This window comes from Microtus ochrogaster, chromosome 10 (assembly GCF_000317375.1).
Source record: "Microtus ochrogaster isolate Prairie Vole_2 chromosome 10, MicOch1.0, whole genome shotgun sequence".
NCBI lineage: Eukaryota > Metazoa > Chordata > Mammalia > Rodentia > Cricetidae > Microtus > Microtus ochrogaster.
Genome location: NC_022016.1, coordinates 55,620,480 through 55,640,950, shown reverse-complemented (window position 1 = coordinate 55,640,950; position 20,471 = coordinate 55,620,480). Strand labels below are relative to the sequence as shown.

General features: G+C 46.4%; 1 protein-coding gene and 1 non-coding gene across 3 annotated transcripts in view; both read left to right on the top strand.

Moving 5' to 3' along the window:
* Positions 1 to 7,943: 7,943 nt before the first annotated feature.
* The window catches only part of Ak2 (adenylate kinase 2), a 21,370-nt gene continuing 8,842 nt past the window's right edge, over positions 7,944 to 20,471 (top strand). For both annotated transcript variants that reach the window (XM_005353209.2, XM_005353208.2), the window contains exons 1-4: positions 7,944 to 8,099; positions 14,188 to 14,313; positions 17,581 to 17,691; positions 17,801 to 17,895. In XM_005353209.2, coding sequence (XP_005353266.1) covers positions 8,007 to 8,099; positions 14,188 to 14,313; positions 17,581 to 17,691; positions 17,801 to 17,895 — 425 coding nt within the window. In that variant the 5' untranslated portion in view covers positions 7,944 to 8,006. The remainder of the gene's footprint in view (positions 8,100 to 14,187; positions 14,314 to 17,580; positions 17,692 to 17,800; positions 17,896 to 20,471) is intronic.
* LOC113456722 lies at positions 16,288 to 16,415 on the top strand. The gene has a single exon (XR_003377472.1). It is a non-coding gene; the product is annotated as a small nucleolar RNA SNORA31 (small nucleolar RNA).

Here is a 20,471-nt window from a genome sequence, read left to right as displayed (position 1 = left end):
GACTGTCATGCCTTTGTAGGTTCCAGGGATCTAACTCAGAGCAAGCACTTTTACTTTCTGAGCCACCTCCCCAGTCCTATCTGTAACAGCGTTAGAATCGTGGTTGCCTGTATTGTTTGCTTGTTTGCTGTAACCTTAATAATCATGACAGTGTATTGTTTAAAAATGTCAAAAAAGCACCCAAAATCAAAACACAAACAAACAGACAAACAAAAAACAAGACAGAACTGAAGATGAGGCCTGTTAGCATGCAGGGAGCTCTGGTTCCAAGTCCCAGCGCTGGCAAGTAATGCTCTAGCTAGCTTAGAATAACTTTGAACTTCTGATAGATATTCTTGCCTGCCCTCCTCCCCAGTGCTGAGATTATAGGCATGAGCCAGTTTCTGTGACGCTAGGGACCAAATCCAGTGCCTTCTGTGTATTAGGCAAGCATTATACCAACTGAGCCACATTGACAGCCCACTGTTAAATGTATTTAAAATATTTTTAAATGATTCAGTGGTGGCCGGAGAGATATCTATCTCAGTTAGTTAGGAGTGCTTGCTGTGCTGGGCAGTGGTAGCACACACCTTTCATCCCAGCAGTTGGGAGACAGAGGCAGGCGAATCTCTGTGAGTTCAATGCTAGCCCGATCTACAAAGAGAGTTCCAGGACAGCCAGGACTGTTACACAGAGAAACCCTGTCTCGAAAAACAAAACAAAACAAAAAAGAATACTTGTTGTTTTGGTGGAAGAGCCAGTTTCAGTTTCCAGCACCCACACCATTCAGAACCTTCTACAACTCCAGTTTCAGGGGATCTCTGTGGGCACCAGGCAAAGCACTCATACACACAAAATAAATAAGGAAATCTAATATAATATTTTCAACTAATTGGTTTGAAGATATCTTATAAAATGAATCAATCAATGGACAGCGATAATGATTATTTTCCACACTGGATATTCAATCAAGGACCTTACACACACTATATGAATTATCTACAATTGACCTATATACCAGCAACATTAAAATGAATATTAGCCGGGCGGTGGTGGCGCACGCCTTTAATCCCAGCACTCGGGAGGCAGAGGCAGGCGGATCTCTGTGAGTTCGAGGCCAGCCTGGTCTAGAAAAGCTAGTTCCAGGACAGGAACCAAAAAGCTACGGAGAAACCCTGTCTCGAAAATCAAAAAAATAATAAATAAATAAATAAATAAATAAAATGAATATTAATGGTACTACCCATGTCACTATACTCCTATATTTAGACTTACTCTAAGACAGGCATGGTGGCTCACACCTTTAATCCCAGCACTAGGGAAGCAGAGGCAGGTGGATCTCTGTGAGTCCCAGGCCAGCCTAATCTACAAAGAGTTCCAGGACAGCCAGGGCTGTTAAAGACTTACCCTCCTCTGGTCTGGAGTCAAATCTCATTAATCCTACCTCCCTAGAGTAGGCCCCTCATTATCTTTCTCCTGGACATCTGCTCTGTGTGTCTGCCTGATAACTCTTCCCTCTTATTTGGGAAACTACCACATATACTTTTGAGCTCCTACTCTTTCTTTCTTTCTTTTTTTTTTTTTTCGAGACAGGGTTTCTCTGTGGCTTTGGAGCCTGTCCTGGAACTTAGCTCTGTAGACCAGGCTGGTCTCGAACTCACAGAGATCCGCCTGCCTCTGCCTCCCGAGTGCTGGGATTAAAGGCGTGTGCCACTATCGCCTGGCTGAGCTCCCACTCTTTCTATCCCCTGCAGTCTTGAGGAAACTGTCAATCAAAACCTTTTCTATTTTCATCAAGAGACAAAAATGAGGTCCAAGACAAGACAGAAATTTGCAATGACAGAAAACGTGGAATGTGCTATAAAAAAATTGTTGGATTTGGAGTGTCCTCATCCAAGCTTATAAGAGATGGAGAGCCATAGAATTGAGGAAAAGGAGTTCAGAATAGTGTTTTCATACCCCAAAAAGCTGTTTGAGACGCATCTTTCCTGGTAGACAAGCGGAATGACCAACACTCGGTACCAAAATTGTACTTCTCCACTCAGACCCAGATAATGCTAGATAATACTTTTAGCCAGGCTGTTGTCCCAACCAGCTACTGAGGAGGTGGAAGCAGGGGGACCACTTGAGCCTCAACATTCAAGGCCAGCCTGGGCAACATAACAAGACCTCAGCTCTTACCAAGAAAAAGGTTTTAGGCTTGGTGGGTGGGCACACACCTGTTATCCCGGGGTTCAGCTGATTTCTGTAAATACACTAGTCAGACATTGTATGTCATTCCTCCTCCTCCAGGAGGAACAGAAAGATGGAAGGAAGATGGAAGAGTGTCACTCCAAAGGAGGTCCCTCCCTGTGGAAAAAGCTGGGGCAGAGAACAAAAGTTCCCCTCAGCTTTGTTCACTCATTCCTCCTATCTGGGTTACTCTAGTTGTTCCGGGGCCCTGTGGTTGTATGATTGTATCTTCCCAATGAATTCCTTTTTGGCACAGTGTGCCCAGAATCTGTTTCTACGGCTCACACCCACAGAAGGTGTGTGCACTTCCTATTGTTGCTGTAACAATTATCATAAATGGAGTGGCTTGTAGAATAACACAGATTTATTATGTTATAGGCACTCTCTTTCTCTCAGTGTGTGTGTGTGTGTGTGTGTGTGTGTGTGTGTGTATGTGTGTGTGTTCCTTTAGTTTTGATTTATTTTTCTTTTCTCTACCTCCCCAGTTCTGGGATGGAGACATGCCTCACTAGACTCTTTATGTGGTGCTGGGGGTACAGCCCAGCTCCTGTGTTACAGTTTTGAAGGTCTGAAACCCAAAGGATATTACAGAGCAAAAGTCAAGCCTGACCCAGGGTGCTGGGTATTGGCGTGTGGCCTGCTTTGAGAAGCTGCTCTGCTTTGCCTCTTTGATGCTGTGATAGAAATACTGACCAAAAGCAAGCTGAGGAGAAAGGGTTTGCTTCATGGCACAGCTTGCAGTGCTTCCCAGAGGAAAGGCAGGGTAAGAGCTCGAGACAGGAACCTAGAGGCAAGAACTGAATTAGAGACTTCAGAGGCCTGGGGATTGCTTCCTGGCTTGTTCTTCTGGGTTTAATCAGCTACCTTTCTTATACATCCCAGGCCCATCTGCTCAAGGTAGTACTGCCCACAGTGGATTGGGTCTTTCTATAGCAATTAGCAATCAAGGAAATACCCCCATAGACATGGCCACAAGCCAATAAGGGGAAAGAAGAAATTCCTCACCTGAGGGTTTCTCTTCCTGAAATGTTGTGGGGGGTATCCCACCAGAGAAGACTGCTCAGACATGGGTTTAAGCCCATAGGAAGTCTTTATTAGCTGGCTGGTGACTACACTGAGTGCTCAAGATCCCAGTGTATCCCAAGCCTTTCTCAGGGTGAGCTTTTAAGCACAAAAACCATGTCCTGGGTTGACATACTTCAGTTCACAAGAACAGTTAGCCATAGACAGAACTACAGAGGCCCAAAAAAGCAAGGTTAGTGTATTTCTAGACTTTCCCAGAACTATGGACTTTGATGGATTAGGTCTTTGTTTTCATTTTGACTGGTGATGCTATGTGCTGAGTTTTATGACCTGTGTGGTATTTCCATCATGGAGTCAGTTGTGCTAAGGTCTGGAGCCCTGCTGCAAGATGACTCTAGTTTGTATCACATTGACAAAAGCTAACGAGCATTAAGGCTATTGCTCCTGCCTACGCTCTCTCCACTCTAGCCTGTCTCTAAGAGATCTTTAACGGGAACCTGATCATTACTGCCCTTCGAAAGCCCAATTCTCCAAAGCTCACTGAATAAAAGTCTCTCTCTCTCCTGCTTCTGGGGCTTTCCTCCCAATCTTCTTGCAGTCTGAAACGTCTCCTGTCCCAAAGCCAAATCTTCTCCATTTTTCAAGGTCCTTCTGTTTCACAGAGACCTCCATTATCACTCCAGCTGGAACCAGCTGGACTGTGAGCGCCACGTCTGTTACCTGGCACCAAACAGACAGACCTTAGCTCAACTCTCTGCTCAGCCACAGGTTAGTCATGTGACCTCGGGCGAGATACAGTACTTAACTTCTCTGTGCCTTAGTTTGCTCCATCTAAAACATGCTGATAATAGAGTAACTACTGCCTGCACAGGTGACGGCGAGAACTGAATGAGCAAATACGCGAAAATAGCCTACCCTACTGATTGGCACATAGTAATAGCAATTATTGTTAAAAATTAACAGCTAACTACATGAATAAGACACTTTTTTCTTCTCTTGTGCTTTTTATTATGGTTCTTATTATGCCTCAAAGCCTAGAATATTTTATAATAGAACTGGAGATGTTATTCAATTGGTAGAATGTTTCTTTCTTAGCTTGCCTGAAACCCTGGGTTCAACCCCCAGAACTGCATAAAACTAGACATATCAGTACAAGGCAGTAACCCCAGCATTCTAGAGGTAAAGGTGGAAGAATCAGGGGTGCAAGGTCAACCTCAGCTACATAAACAGTCAAAAGCCAGCCTGGGATACAGGAGACCCTGTCTCTAAATAAACAAACAAACAAAGCCAGGCATGGTGGCACATTCCTTAATTCCAGCACTTAGGAGTCAGAGGGAGGCAGATCTATGACTTCAAGATCAGTCTGGTCTATAAAACAAATTCCAGGAAAGCCAGGGCTAAACAGAAAAACCCTGCCTCAAAAAGCCTAAACAAACCTTACATTTGGTCTTATTTATATGTAGTCTTAGTTGCTTTCCTTGCTGGGGTTAGGGGAGTCCATGCCTCGTCAGAATTATAACAGGGATTCGTCATCACCAGTGAAAGGGAATGGTGGAAAGGAATGTCGGCTACACAGAGGCTTCCCCCAGAGAAAATGTGCTTGCTCCCACAAGCTCTGTGCCTCCTGGGTTGCCTTCTGGGTTGCCGCCTGGTTACCCCCAGTCTTTTGTTTGTTTGCTTGTTTGTTTTGTTGTTGTGTTTTTGAGATAGAGTCTCGTGTAGCCCAAGCTGTGTGATCTTACTTTGTGGCTCAACATGGCCTTGAATTTCTGCCTCCACTTCCCAAACACTAGAACCACAGATCTGCATCTCTACTAACCTGGCTTCCAGTCTCCTGCCACCTGACTGTGTGTGTGTGTGGGGGCGTGTGTCTGCCCATGAGTGTAGCTATGCATGTGTATGTACATCGGTGGGGAGACCAGAGATTGGCATCAGCTCTCTTCCTCTATTTCTTTCCACCTTTTGGTTTTAGATTTATTTATTTTACTTTATACATGTGAGCATTTTGTCTGCGTGTACATATGTGCGTACACTATGTGTTTTTTCTGCATGTATGTGTGTGAACTATGTGTTTGTCTACATGGACATATTGTATGTGCACTATGTGTTTCACCTGCATGTATGTATGTGTGTGCACTATGTGTGTGCCTGGTAACTTTGGAAGTCAGAAAAGCATATCAGATCCTTGGAACTGGAGGTACAGATAGTTGTGAGTTACCATTGTGGGTAACCCCTGAGTCATCTCTCCAGCCCCTCCACCTTATCTTCCGAGACAAGGTCTGCCACTGGGATCTGGAGCTCACTGATTAGACTAGACTTTCTGGTCTTTGAGCTCCGAGAGTCTGCCTATTTCTACCTTCTCAGTGCTGGAATTAGAGACAAGTGCTGGGGATCTGAACTCGGGTCCTCGTGCTTGAGTGGTAGATGCTATTGACTGAGCTACCGCCCCATCCCCTGTCTTACAGTCTTACTTATAGTCCTGTGAGTATGTAACTTTGAGTCGACATTACATGTCTCTAAAATGCAGCTTCCTTTCTTTTTTAAAAATATTTTTAAATTTTTATGTGCATTTTTTTGTTTTTTTGCCTGCATATATGTCTATGTGAGGGTGTTGGTTCCCCTAGAACTGGAGTTACAGACAGTTGTGAGTCGCCATGTGGGTGCTGGAAATTAACCCAGGTCCTCTGGAAGAACAGTCAGTGTTCTCAATTGCTGAGCCATCTCTCCAGTCCCTCAGTTTCTTTTCTTAAAAATGACTCAATAACCGGTGCTTCCCTCAAGGCCACTAAGAGAAACTAACAAGATCGAGCAGGCTCCCATGGAAGACCAGGGTGAGCAAGAGAAATAGACGGTAGCTTCTCTTTTTTTCCTTTTTGGTTTTGTTTGCTTGTCTGTTTGTTTTTTGAGACCGTTCTCTATGCAACAGCCCTGGCTGTCCTGGAACTGGCTTGGTAGACCAGGCTGGCCTTAGATTTTCAGAGATCACCTGCCTCTGCCTCCCAAGTGCTGGGATTAAAGGCATGCATCACTACTGCCCAGCGTCTCTTTTTCCTTTAGACTTATTAATTTACTATTTTTTTGTGTGTATGTGTGCACATGAAAACTTATGTGTACCACAGCACGCGTGTGGAGGTCAGAGAACAACCTATGGGAGCTGGTCCTTTCTTTCTATTTTTTGGGGGGTCTTTTTTTTTTTTTTGATTTTTCGAGACAGGATTTCTCTGTAGTTTTTGGTTCCTGTCCTGGAACCAGGCTGGCCTCGAACTTTTTTTTTTTTTTTTTTTTTGTAATTTATTTATTATGTATACAATGTTCTGTCTGCATGCATGCCTGAAGAGGGCACCAGACCTCATTACAGATGGTTTTGAGCCACCATGTGGTTGCTGGGACTTGAACTCAGGACCTCTGGAAGAGCAGGCAATGCTCTTAACCGCTGAGCCATCTCTCCAGCTCCCTTTTTGGGTCTTTGGATTCAAACACTAGTACTTACTTAGGCTTTGATGGCCAATGTCTTTACCAGCTGACCTAGCCAGCCTGTTGCCATCCATGAGTTAAAGTGGCTGAAGAGGCAGCAGATTTACCACTAGGATGTGGAAAATGGTTGTTATGTGCCTGTGGGGGAAGCAATGGTTTCCCAATCGCTTTTTCACTAAAGGTTGAGAAAGGCTTCTTTGTGCCGAGATAAAACTTTGACACACCAAAACGCTGGAGACATCATTTCCTTGTCCCAAACAGGCTTATCTCTCTGGATAAAAACTCTTTTTCCTGACTTAAAAGTCAGGGAGATTGTGTAGGCATATGTGTGGGTCCTGGGGATTAAGCCCAGAAACCCCTCTTTGCACTATAGCCCCAGCTGTCTTCTGTTTGAGTCAGGTCTCATTAAATTCCCCAGGCTAGACTTGAATTCAGTCGCCTAGGCAAGCTTTCAGTGTGGTCCTCCCAGCTAGCTAAAGTCTGCACGCCAGGTTATTGTAGGATTCATTGTACACCTTTTTACAGGGACTTTTAAGGGAGACGTTTCCCTAACCACACTCCAGAGGTCTGCACTTGAAAGGATCAAACAAAACTGGGCTTTCTTGTAACTGCTGCGAGTTTCTGGGGGCCGGGGGAGCATTTGCCCTTGTGTTTCGGGGGTGGGGGGGAGGGAGGTCCAAAATACAAATTTGTTCGAATTTATTTAACCAGTCTTATTGTTGGGCATTTGAGCTATTTCAGTGTGTTGCGCCTTGGGAATGTTTGAATAAGGCGATCAACATCTTTGTTAAAGAATCATTACATACTCCTTGGTTAGGTCCTTTGAATTCCTGAAAGTGGAATTACTGGAGCAAAGGGTATGAGATACGTTGTTGCCAATTTGTTTTCACGGAGTGATTTTTACTCACACTCTCAAGGGCAATTTCACAGGGCTCAAATGGAGCCTCCGGAGATTAACTGTCAAACGCCGAACTAGAACTTCCCTCCAGCACCGGGCTTCCAGCTCGATTTCCCGCCCACTACACACACCAGCCGAAAGCCGCACGCGCTCTCAGCCCCACTCTTCCCAGGCTGGTCCGCCTCTTCCTCAACTCTCTGCCCAATCAGAAACAGAGTCTCTCAGACTCGGCGTACGATTGGGAGACACAAGCATCCGTCAGGCTCGCGGGCGGGCGCAGAGGGCTGACGGACGTGGCGAGCAGCCAGTGCGAGCCCGGAGTAGTCTGTGCGCTGGCCTGGAAGCGCTAGCCCCGCCGGTGAGGTGTGCTGGCGGCTGGCGGAGTGAGGCATTGGCAGACATGGCTCCCAGCGCGCTGGCTCCCGAGCCAGAGAGTCGGAAGGGCATCCGGGCTGTGTTGCTGGGGCCTCCCGGGGCTGGCAAGGGGACCCAGGTGAGTGTCCGCTCCTCTGCACGCTCGGCGGTGGATCCCGCGGAGCTGCAAGGTCAGGGCAGTCGGAGAGCCGGAAGCTCGTTTCCCGCTCCGGAGCGGGGCGGTGAGCTCTGGCCTGCAGAGACCCTCGCGGAGGTCCCAGACTGTGAAGCGGTGTTTAGGGGAGGGACTCAGTCGGAGGTCGGAGGAGGCTGAAGTGGGCTTGGGGCACTTGGGGGGAACCCAGGCTAAGGGGTCGTGTTAGGGGATCCAGGAGCTGTTAGCTGAAAATCGTGAATTAGGTAGGGCGATCCCCCCCCAGACTGAAGCTCTGGATCCCAGGCCCGAGTGGGAGAAAGCTTTGTGGCGAAGACGCCCTCCAAGTTGGGAGTGGATTATCCTGAGTCAGGGATAACTTCCATACACAAGGGGGTAGAACTTTTTTTAATGATTAATAACTAGGGGTAAGAAAGTCTCTGCAGCACGTGGAGCACAGTGAGAGCTGGCGTGTGCTGATCGAGGCGTACTGCCAAGAGTGAGGCAGGGTCATGATTGAGGCACCAGCGTTGAGGGGGATGGGCGAAAACCCTTCCAGTTCACCCGAAAGCTGGAGGTGAATGTGTTGGTCATGTTTATAAAGCGCGGGAGCCATGCTGGTTGTGAGTGGCACAAGATAACTCTTAATGATTTTTAGTTGTGTGATCTTGGGACGCTAACATACCGGGCCAGCAGGTAGGAAAGCAGGCCCAGAGGTCCAATGGCTTTCTGAGATCAGTGACATCGGCTTCTTGAAGACGTGTACCTCCAGAGGATTGGAGCTGCCTTCTGCCCCACTCCAGGGCCTCACTTGGCATCTGGGCCATAGGTCAGGATTGGGATTTATGATCTCACAGGATTTGGAAACTCATACTTTGAATTCTTGCCCAGGGTTTGGCATCACCCACCCACTTCTCACTTCTACCTCCCTGCCAGACCCTAGGCCTTGGGACGTTGCTGATCTTTAAAGGAATCCTTTCAAGGCAGGCTTCTCAAGCAAATGGACACCATTCTGTCCCCAGTCTTGCTAGCACTACTGAGTTTATTGTTATTTTTTTTTAAAGATAACCATGCATGCCATGGTATATATGGAGGTCAGAGGACAACTTGCTGGAGTCATTTTCTCTTTCTACCAAGTGGAACCCAGGGAACCAACTGAGGTCATCAGACTCGATGGCAAGCTACTTTATCTACTCGGCCATGTCACCTGTCCTGTTTGCTAAGTTCTAAAAGTTTTGGCCAGCAGCTCATCATCTGACTCCTTGTGGGGACCTCTGTAACACCTGTCACATCTCCTGACACTTGATGGAGTGGCTGGGGATGGATGAGGTCCACGGGTTAATGGGGGTGATGAGGAAAGAGAGAGGAGGTGGAAGGCTTAGTTCACTTCTTCTGACTTTACCTCTGCCTCTGGGCTGTAGGTCACAAAGGACCACTATACCATCTCTCTCTATAAACTTACAGGTTCTTTTTTCCTGAGGTTCCACCACTACCTTGCACTCAGTGATGTTGACATCTCGTCGTTCCTGTTGCTGCCACTCTCAGTAGTTAGGTAATCTGCAGTCTAAGCGGGTTTAATTTTGGATGTGGACAGCTCCTACTCTGAGTTACTGTCCTGGACAGGACTGCTCCTGTGTGACCTTTTTCAGTTTCTCCTGACATTGATTGCTTCAGCCGTGAAATGGACAGCTCTCCCGTGCTGAGTCAGGACCTTATAGTCTAGCAAGTGCTGTGATTTCTTAGCTCCTGTGTTTTCACCTGGGAAAGGAAGAGCGTCCGAGGCTATTGGAGCTCGTAGCCTTTCTGTTGGGGGCACCCATCCATTCCTCGTTGCTGGGATGGCACCTGGCAGGAACACAGTGAATGCTGACTCCTCAGCAGCAGATCCCTCTGCGCCCAGCTCTGTTGCAGTTCGTCGCCAAGCTGATTTATTCAGGGTTAGGAGGACAGTACACCAGTGAGCTCATGGAAGAAGATACAGCAGTGGCAGGAGTTGGTCCAAGAAGGCTTTGTGAAGTAATTAGAAGTCTGACTTGAAAGCTAAGAAGCTAAGTGTGGCCGAGCCAGTGGTGGTGCAGGCCTTTAATCCCAACACTCAGGAGTCATAGGCAGGCCTCTGTGAGTTCGAGGCCAGCCTGGTCTACGTAGTGAGTTCCAATACAGCCAGGGATACACAGAGAAACCCTGTCTCAAAAAAACCAAAAGGAAGAGAGTGAGAGAAACAGCTCATACATTCTGTAATCCGAAAGACTACGGCCAAGTTTGAGACTAGCTTTGCTATACAGAGTGAGACCCTGTGTGTCCAAAAACAACACCACGAAACAAAGAACTGGGTCTTCAGAAAATATACAACAGCCGGGCGATGGTGGTGCACGCCTTTAATCCCAGCACTCGGGAGGCAGAGGCAGGTGGATCTCTGTGAGTTTGAGACCAGCCTGGTCTACAAAGCTAGTTCCAGGACAGGCTCCAGAGCTACAGAGAGACCCTGTCTCGAAAAAACAAAAAAAAAAACAAAAACAAAAAAAAACCCAGAAAATATACAACAATCACTCCATCCGCCTCCCTCTCTATACCAGGAGCCATAAAGATATTGGTGGTTGTAGCTTTATAGCGTTGAACAAAAGTTCACACAGAGACTGCAGAGTGAGAGCCCGGAGACACACCCCCACACACCCAAACTTTTTATTGTAAGTTTTAAATAAACATAAAGGTGCAGGTGAAAGGCTGTAACCTCAGCTGCTAGGGAGGCTAGAGCAAGAGGCTCACTAGTTCAAGTCCTGTCCAGGCTAAGAATGAGATCAGTCTGGACATCTTACTAAGACCTTGTCTCAGAATAACAGAGCTGGGAATGTGTTTGCTGGGAGCTCATTTACCTAGCTATGTAAGGTCTTGCGTTCACTCCTCAGAACCACAAGAAGGAAAGCATGGTGTAGTGACCCCCAGTAACCATCAGCTGATGGCAGACACTGCCTCCCCATCCACGCTCCCTCAAATTATGATAAATCAGATCCAGACACCATAACATTTTTACAGTATATTTTAGTATCTCTAAAACAAGCTTAGAAAATAAATACAATATCCCCTAAAAATTAACAAATTTCAATAGTCAGTGTTCAAATTTCTATTGGTTTCATACATATGATAATTTTAAGTCTTTCTGTTTTTATTTTTTTCAATCATTAGATTATTGTATGGGTCCCTAGAATTGAAGTCAGGTCGTCAGGCATGGTGGCCTTTACCTGCTCAGCCATCTTGTTTGCCCTGTTCCTCTTTCTTATGCTATAGTTTTGTGGAAGAAACCTACAAGTTTTCAGTTAGTATTCCTTTGGTGTGTTTAACAGGCTGCCCTCTTCCATTCCTGCAGATCTTTAGTTTGCTGCGTAGTTTTTCAGATTCAGTTTCTTGGCCTGGCTACCCAGGCGCTGCCTTGTTCTGTCCTTCAGACACTTGCAATGTTTGGAGCGGTTGCTATGGGTTTCCTAAGTCTGGTAATTAATTATGGTGGTAACGCCATAGCGTTCTGACTCTATTACTCCCTTTTCATTCCTTGGCTGAGATATCTCCTCTCCTCGCTGAACCCCCTCCCCCCATGTCTCAGCAGGTAGCCCAGGCTGGCCTGAAACTCAGCCTCGCTGGTGTGAGATTCCAAGCACGTTCCACAGCTGGCGCTTAACTTGTACAAACTTTCCATGCCCTATTTGCTTGCCCGGTTTATAAAGCCCATTTAAATGCTTGGTTTGTTCCCATTTTTTTTTTTTTGTCAGCTTTCTAAGTAATGGGTTGACTATGGAATGTTTTCAGTTGTGAAATTTAAAAGACAAGAAATTACAGCTCTTTTTTCCTGGTGAAAATGAGAAGATCTGCCAGCAGTGGGCATCCATTCCAGTAGGGCAGGCATGCATTTTACTCCAGATGACCCTTCACGGACTCTCCTGCCCTCCTCTTACCCCCATCCCCTGCTTAGACTGCCTGCTGACAAGGGCCTGCTCAGTGATGTTTGTTTTCTTCCCACCACTTCCTCTTGTACCTGTATAATTTCATATTACATGGTTCGTGTCAGCATGGCTAAAGTGAATTTCCTCAATGATTTCTGGGCTGAGAGATGACTCTGGGCAAATATATATATATATACGTATATATATACGTATATATATATATATATTTTTTTTCTTTTCCTAGGTGGGATATCTCACTGGCCTGGTGCTCATCAAATAGGTTAGACTAGCTGGCCTGTGAGTTCAGGGATCTGTCTGTCTCCGCTCCAACCCTGGCTGGAGTTCTTAGCAAGCATCACCACACCTAGTTTTTTTTTAAAACATGGTTTCTGGAGCTAGAACTCAGCCGGGTTATTGTGCTCACAGAGCAAGGGCCTTCCCAGCTGAGCTGTCTGCCCCCGCCCGAATCGCACAGCGGTTGAGTGCCCTAGACAGGGCCCATCCATAGTCTCCACAGCGCAGGATCTCCCGCACGGCCACATCCGCCCTGTTGGTGGTGTGTGCTCTTCATACAGCTGTGCAGTCACCTTTCCAGGAGTGTGAGCAGCGGACACTGCGGGATAACATTCGAACATTTGATTTCCCGGTGCAGCTTTTCTCGGGTGTTTTGACCCCTGCTTTTGTGATTTGTCCACTCAAGTTAACCTTAATAAACAAGGATTGGATTGGTAGAAAGTGCTGTTTCCTGGGGGTGTGTCCACAGTGCCGCTGGCTTTTCCGTTGTGACCTTTTCTCCGCGGTGCAGTCCCTAACACTTTCCCTCCGTGGAATTAATCTGTGAATCAGGACCAGAATTTCCTGCATCGAGCCCCATCGATTTTTGTTTTGTACCCAAGATCACACCCAGTGAACTAGTTTAGACAGGGATCCCAGCTGCTTACCTCCTAAAACAACTCAACAGAAAGCTCCACCTGCGAATACAGAACCAAGTGTCCAGACCTTTTTCCATTTAAAGTCCACCAGGCTCTCTGTGTGCTTCTGTTTGATGTCATTATGGGAAAAGCTAAACACATGTGGCAATACCTTGTGTGTGCCTTACCACCGAGCTATGTCTATTCCAGCACAATCTGTGAGCTTTGGGATCTGGGTCTCCTAGCCCTCCATTTCCTTGGCTTCAGGATTCATGGAAGAGGTGTGAGCGAATATTTTCTTTCCGCCTGAATGAACAGAACCAGGGCAAAGGTTGCTATAGCAGCTACTGCTCACTGAGGACTTTGCATGTGCCAGTTCTGTGTAGAACCCATATGGGCTCAGTGATATGGTCTTATTACCCTCTCCATTTTACTTGGAGATTTCAAACTAGAGAGAAGTAACTCTTCAAGCCATATAAGTCGGGAGTGGGGTACTGGGGCTTGGCTTAAGCCTACACTTTTGGCCAAAAGGCCATGTTGGGCCAGCGGGGGCAATGTGTCTGTAATCTCAGCCCCTCAGGAGGCTGGGGTTCGAGATCATGAGACCAGCCTGAGCTCCATAACAAAACCTTGTCACGAAACAAACCAGACACCTCCTAAAACTGACCTGCAGGTGATGCCTGCACACAGCGTGTACACATCACAGCCGCTTTCTGAGGGATGCGTTCTTCACGTTAAACAGATGTGCAAGCTGTTCTGGGCCTGCGAGGAGGAAGATTTAGCCAGGATACTGCAGCAGGTCTGCCTTGCCTGCCCCAGCTGTGAGACCTAGAGGCCACAGCATACCACAGGAACACATTCACCCTGTGGAAGATACCTGAGCACACAGTGTGCCGGCCTTGGCCCGTCTGCTTTAGAGAATGAGCTGCCTAAGGGTCACAGCAGCCATGTGAAGTATTGCATAGCTGCTGTGTGTGTTCTCAGAGCAGGGGCCGTGAGCTTGTGTTTTGGTGGTGTGGTTAGTGGGAATCGCTAGTTTTTTTGCATGCTAAGTGGATTCCAAGTACTTTACTTGGAATATCATGCAATCATAGAGTTCTTACAATAACCCTATAATTGCTTCACATTAGAATATAAGGTAAGATGCTGTTATTCCTATTACAAACAAGGAAAGTGCCAGGGCTTACAGTGCTCACTCTTTCTTGGTTTTTGTCTTTGACTCCACAGGCACCCAGATTGGCAGAAAACTTCTGTGTCTGCCATTTGGCCACTGGGGACATGCTGAGAGCCATGGTGGCTTCAGGTTCAGAGCTGGGCAAGAAGCTGAAGGCGACGATGGATGCTGGAAAACTGGTAGGTTTGGCCGTACCTGCGAGTGTTGCCGTTCCGAGTCCAGAGTGGTGGCCCCGCTGCATGGGCTTCTGGGTGTTGACTTCCTTATTCATCGCAGACACAGTCGAAGTCTTCACCAGCCAGTGCAGTCACAGAACATTTCCACCGTCCTAGAAAGTCTTCTGAGGTAGTCCTGTGTGGAGATGTTTCCAACAGACTGCCAGGTACAGGGACTTCGAGCAGAGCACATTATTTGTTTGATTCTGGACTTATTATTGGTTCACAACTTATTTGTATAGTTTTATTATTTTGTGTATATGGGCAAGCACTTTTCTCATAAAACCATCTTGCCAGCCATTTTCGCGGTATTCTTTTTTCCTTTCTTTCTTTTTAATTAAAGTAGTATTATAAGTACTGGAGAGATGGCTCAATAGTTAAGAAAGAGTACTTATAACTTTCAGGGGACCTAGGTTCGATTAGCGGCACCCACATGGCAGTCACAACCACAGTTCCCCGAGATCCGACCCCTTCTGACCTCAGCAGGCATCAAGCATGCACGTGGTATGCAGCAAAACATCATAAACATAAAATAATAAATTTTTCAAGTTTAGGGGTATGTGTGTGCGCCACCAGCCACACAGACCTTTAATCCCATCACTGAAAAGCAAGCAGGCAGGTCTCGAATTTGAGTTTCAGGTTAACCAGGACTATACAGTGAAACCTCTCAAAACAAAGAAACAGGGCTGGAGAGATGGCTCAGAGGTTTAGAGCACTGACTGCTCTTCCAGAGGTCCTGAGTTCAATTCCCAGCAACCACATGGTGGCTCACAGCCATCTATAATGAGATCTGGTGCCCTCTTCTGGCATGCAAGCATACATAGAAGGAATGTTGTATACATAATAAATAAATAAATAATTAAAAAGCAAACAAACAGACAATATATATGCATACATACATATACATATGTATGTATATATAATTATATCATTTCCCGCTCCCATTCCCTTTTCTTCCTCCAGCCCCTTCTATGTGTTCACAGTATTCTTGAAGATACTATGTAATACTTTTTATAATTCACCCAAACTAAATAGAACAAGTAAAAGCACTGTTCCTGGGACAAGACTCTAGGGTGTATGCAGAGAGGTTCTGGGAGACCACAGAATGCCCATAAAGCTCTTCTATGGCTCACTGCTCGGTTTCTTATCTTTTGGTTGTGAGCCTAGCTCTTAACAGCTGAGCCGTCTCTCCAGCCCGGCGCTCTAGTTCTGACAAGGAAGTAAGCCTGTGTCATAAACCAGTTGGCTTGATTTGACAAACACAGTGAGTTGACTAAACCTTTACTTGGGCCAGCTCTTGCTTTTTACATTCATTCTAGAGCATGACTTTGGTAACACTATCAGAAGTCACTTTGTTCTTGAACACAGCAGGCGAGAGCTGGACCACTGGGCCACACTGCAGTTCCTCTGGCCCTTGTTTTGCTCCTGTTTTTAATCTTCTAAATTATACTCTGTCAGTGTGTGCATTCGTCTGCCACAGCATTCATGTGGGGGCTGGAAGACAGCTTTTGATAAACAGCTCTCTTCTTCCACCACGTGGGTGCTGAGTTCAAGGTCAGGTTGTCAGGCTTGGGTGGTACCCACTAAGCCGTTTCATCATCCCTGTTTCTGTTTCGGAAGCAAGATTTGACGTGTTTACCTAGTTGACCTGGCACTTAACGTGTGTCGCAGGCTGGCCTCCCAGGTGTTGAGATGGTAGGTGTGGACCACAACCAGTCTGTCCACACATTCCTTCCTACCATTCCTTTATATCAGTGAGGCCACGAATCAAGCCGGAAAGATAGAGATTTTGGACTTTGGGTTTTGGCAGGAAATTCTGTGTGAGAGAGAATGGGCATGTGGCAGTGAGATTGCTTATCACCGAGCCCTCCTCCATCAGTTGCAGTTTATACTTTGTCCCTAAGTTCATAGCCAGTTCTGAAGATAAAGACTAGACAACTGCATCCACTGACAGACCTGGAACAGTTTGGTTGTTCTTCTGGTTTGCACTAGGATGCCAAAGAAAACGCTCTCTGTGCTTTCTGTCTGTCTCTGTGGCAGTCCAGGTTGAATTGGAGAGTACATCTAATAAATAAATAAGACTAGACAAGATGACAGCCTGTGCTGTAATACAGGTGGGAACTTGTCTCTCTTTAAAGGCCCTGGGAGAATGAAAGATTTTTGGTGGATTTTTTTTTTCTTTTTTGGAAAGGCCTAGACTATGCTGTGGTGGCTTTTTGGTTCTTGTTTCTGATCCAATATTGCCAATTCAGTGCCCTTCTTTTTCATGCCTTAGACAGCCCAGATCAGATAAATAAATAATCAAGCCAGCGTATCAGTCGTGGTATGAACTTGTGAATCAGGGATAATTGGTATGTCCCTACGTTCTAGTCAAACTGCTCTTCTCCCCTGGTTCTCGGGTGATGTCTCTGCCGTGTACCCTCACCTTGAGGACAGCCCGTTGCTGATAAGCTGTTATATGATGGTTAAAGGATTACTGGCGGAAGAGGCCCATAGGGCCCAAGACACACAGAGCTGTCCTGCTGGGGCGCAGCCCATGGATCCCTCTTCCCTTGCCCAGTTTATTGGAACACATTAGAGTTTCAAGGAGAGGGACATGTCTGGCCACCAGCTAGTTATGGACGTGAGTGTTGCAGATGGAGTCTGTCCTGGTCATCTTTGTGTGGCTGTGATAAATATGTAAGAGAAGCCAACTAAAGAAGAAAATACTATTTTAGATCAGTTCCAGTCCAGGGCTGCTTGGTGCCAGTGTTTCTGAGCTGTGTTGAACTGTTGTGCAAAGTGTGTATTAAAACAAAGCTACGCACCTTATAGAGGCAGATAGAATGTATACTCACTCAAGCAAGATGGCTAAGAAGGTGTAAAAAAAAAAAAGCGTGTTCTACTCGTGTCTGATTACCTAAAGTTCAGTGCTGAGCCCAAGTAAAGGTCGAAGGTGAGAAGTGGCTCCAAGTGTGTGCCATGGTGCATGTGCCTTCCCTCCCTCCCCAACACACATACATAAGGTTTAAGAATATAGTCTTAGAGATCAGGCCTTCAATATGTGAGCTCAAGGGGGTACATTTAAGATCCAAACTATAATGGAGACACCCCACAATTACTCTGCCTTCGCATCTGTGGCGTCAAACTGTCTTGCTGTTTGGAAACCAAGTCTTCTGTGCATAGACTTGAGCTTGTGTGTGGGGTGTATCACCTAGATGACAGCGTTGAACCAGGGCTCTTTTCTTGTAGGTGAGTGATGAAATGGTTGTGGAACTCATTGAGAAGAATTTGGAGAGTCCTTCATGCAAAAATGGCTTTCTCCTAGATGGCTTCCCTCGGACTGTGAGGCAGGCTGAAATGGTAGGTGGTGGCTGTCGCAGCTGCACAGTGGCAGATCCTGGCTCTTTACATGAATTACTTCAAGGGGATGGAGCTGATTGAGCTTAGGTGGGTCCATGCTCTTTTGCAGCTTGATGACCTCATGGAGAAGAGGAAGGAGAAGCTTGATTCAGTGATTGAGTTCAGCATTCCAGACTCCCTGCTGATCCGGAGGATCACCGGAAGGTAGGTATCCCTGCAGATGCCTTTACGCGTGTTCAGAGCTCTGTGGGGCAGAGGCGCTGGTGCCTGTGGAAGTCAGAATAGGGCATCAGATTCCCCTGGACTGGAGCTATAGGCGGTTGTGAGCTGCTTTGTGGGTGCTGGTAATTGTACCCGGGTCCTTTGGGAGAGTATCCTGTGCTCTTAACCACTGGGCCATCTCTTCAACACCCACCCATTTTTCTTTTAATGAAAGAAATTTTGGTTCCTAGTACAGCCTGTTTTCTTATTTCTCTGAAATAATGTCAAACATAGAAATGCATCTGCTGAGAAATCCTCACTGTTTCAGGCTGTGGTTTCTCTCTGCTACATTTCTCTGTATCTGCTTCTTGTCTGCCAGCACCACTACGAGAACCTTTGTAATTTTTTTTTTTTTTTTTGTATCGTGGATGGAAGGGGAGAGACTTATTGGTGAGCATCACTAGAGTGTGCTACAGCACAGTTGAAGCTTTCATGAGTCCAGGGCCCGCCACTTGTCCAGAGTGCAGTCATCAGGGATGGGCTGCTTCTCAGCTCTCATACCTTCTAGTTCATTTGAATTCAATTTGGTAAAGTCCCTCTTTGAGATCTAGATCTTTTGGTGGCCAGGGAACTTGAACTTGGCCCTGTACTGGGCTTCAGTCATGTTTCTTAGGCTGCAGCCAAGCACAGGTGTTCTTGATGACCTGACCAGTGTGAACCCTGGGGCTCTTGAAAGCCACCCCACATGCCTGCTTGGAGAACAGACTGGGGAGATCATGAGGAAAAGGCATGAGCGTTACTTGTCATTTTTAAAAAGCAGCATGGGAAAGACACCATGCAACAGATTCGTGCGGAGGGGACTGTATTAGGGAAAGCGGACCGCAAAAAGAGGGAGGGAGGGAGGGAGGTCAGCCTCTGGGGACAGGAGCAGCAGAAGAAAAGAAAGAGGCAGGAGCGAGAAAGGAACAGACAGACAAAGGCAGAGAGAGAGAGATGGGAGGTGGTCAAAGCCCTTTTAAAAGGGAACCTAGTGAATGTGCGTAGGGGGTGCTCTTAGTGCCTAGAACTGAGGACGTATCCTGTTAGGACCCCAAGGGCAGGGCAGTGCAGATGCCTGAATACTAACACTACTCCCAAAATGGGGTTACCCATTGATAACAGGCTGAGTACACCATTGGAGACCAGCAAAGGAACCTGGCATACTGAATTGCCTATAAGGAAAGTAGCTGCTTTTTTTTAAATTTTATTTTACTTTAATTTTTTTAAACAATCTTTTAAAATTTTACCTACCAATCCCAGTTCCCTCTCCCTTCCTCCCATTCACCTCACCTTCTACCTACCCAGCCCCATTTACTCCTTAGAGAGGGCGAGCCTTCCCATGGGAGTCACTTGAGGCAGGTCTAAGGCCCTCCCCCTGTATCTAGGCTGAGCAAGGTATCCCTCCGTAAGGAATGGGTTCCAGAAAGCCGGTTCATGCACTAGGGATAAATCCTGGCTCCACGACCAGTGGCCTTGCAAACTGCCCAAGCCACACAGCTGTCACCCACACTCAGAGGGCCTAATTCGGTCCTGTGCAGGTTAGAATGTAGCCTTTTTATGCCTGCCATTTCAGCGGCCCTCCGGAAGCCAGGAAGCCTGTGTCGTGGGCGTTCATGGTCACCTGTTTGGAGGGCTGTGCTTTGTAAATCATTCTTTGTTAGCCCTTCTTGATATACAGCTGTATTTCTTCTAGTTGCTCCCACTGTTAACAGGGCATGTCAATTTTATATTGAATAGGAAGAAAATGTCTTGTTTTATTAGAGTATTAGATTTCATAATGTGGTCTAATATTTGTGTGTGTGTGTGTGTGTAATCCGAACCTTCAAGGGGAAAGCCAGATGTGAATAGATAACAGTGTGAGATGTGTTATTTATTCTGTGAGGCTCTGAGGGGTACATTCAAACCTACTTTACATTAATTTTCTTTTCAAATTTACTTTTTTTTTTAAATGTTTCCAGCTATTTTATAGGCTTCTACACAACAGAGACCTGTGTTTCTTTAGTCCCTTTGGGCATGAAGTAGACAAAATTGATGTTAGACCAAGAAAGAGTAGGATTGCCAGGTGATGGTGGTATATGCCTTTAATTGCTGCACTTAGGAGGCAGAGGAAGGTGGATGGATATCTATGAGTTCGAGGCCAGCTTGGCCTACAGAGTGAGTTCCAGGATAGCCAGGGCTACACAGAGAAGCTCTATCTCTAAATCCAAAAAAAAAAAAAAGAAGAAGAAGAAGCAGCAGCAATAAGGTTGACAGTAAGAAACATCCCTAGGCTTGCTACTCTTGAGGTACAAAGCAGGCAGTAACAGCCAGTGACACTGGAGGTCTTTAACTTGATGAGGTCAGCATCCTGGGTACCTGCTCCTACATCAAACCATACCCCGGGGCTGAAGACCATGACAAGCTCTAGAAGAATAGTACAGTGACGCCTGCTTCTGATCTCAGAGTCGTCTGAAACTAGGTCATTCTGACCATTCAGTACAGTGGGAGAGAGAGCCTAGGAGAGCTGTGCCATCAGCGTGGACTGAGTGAGGGCAGGAGAG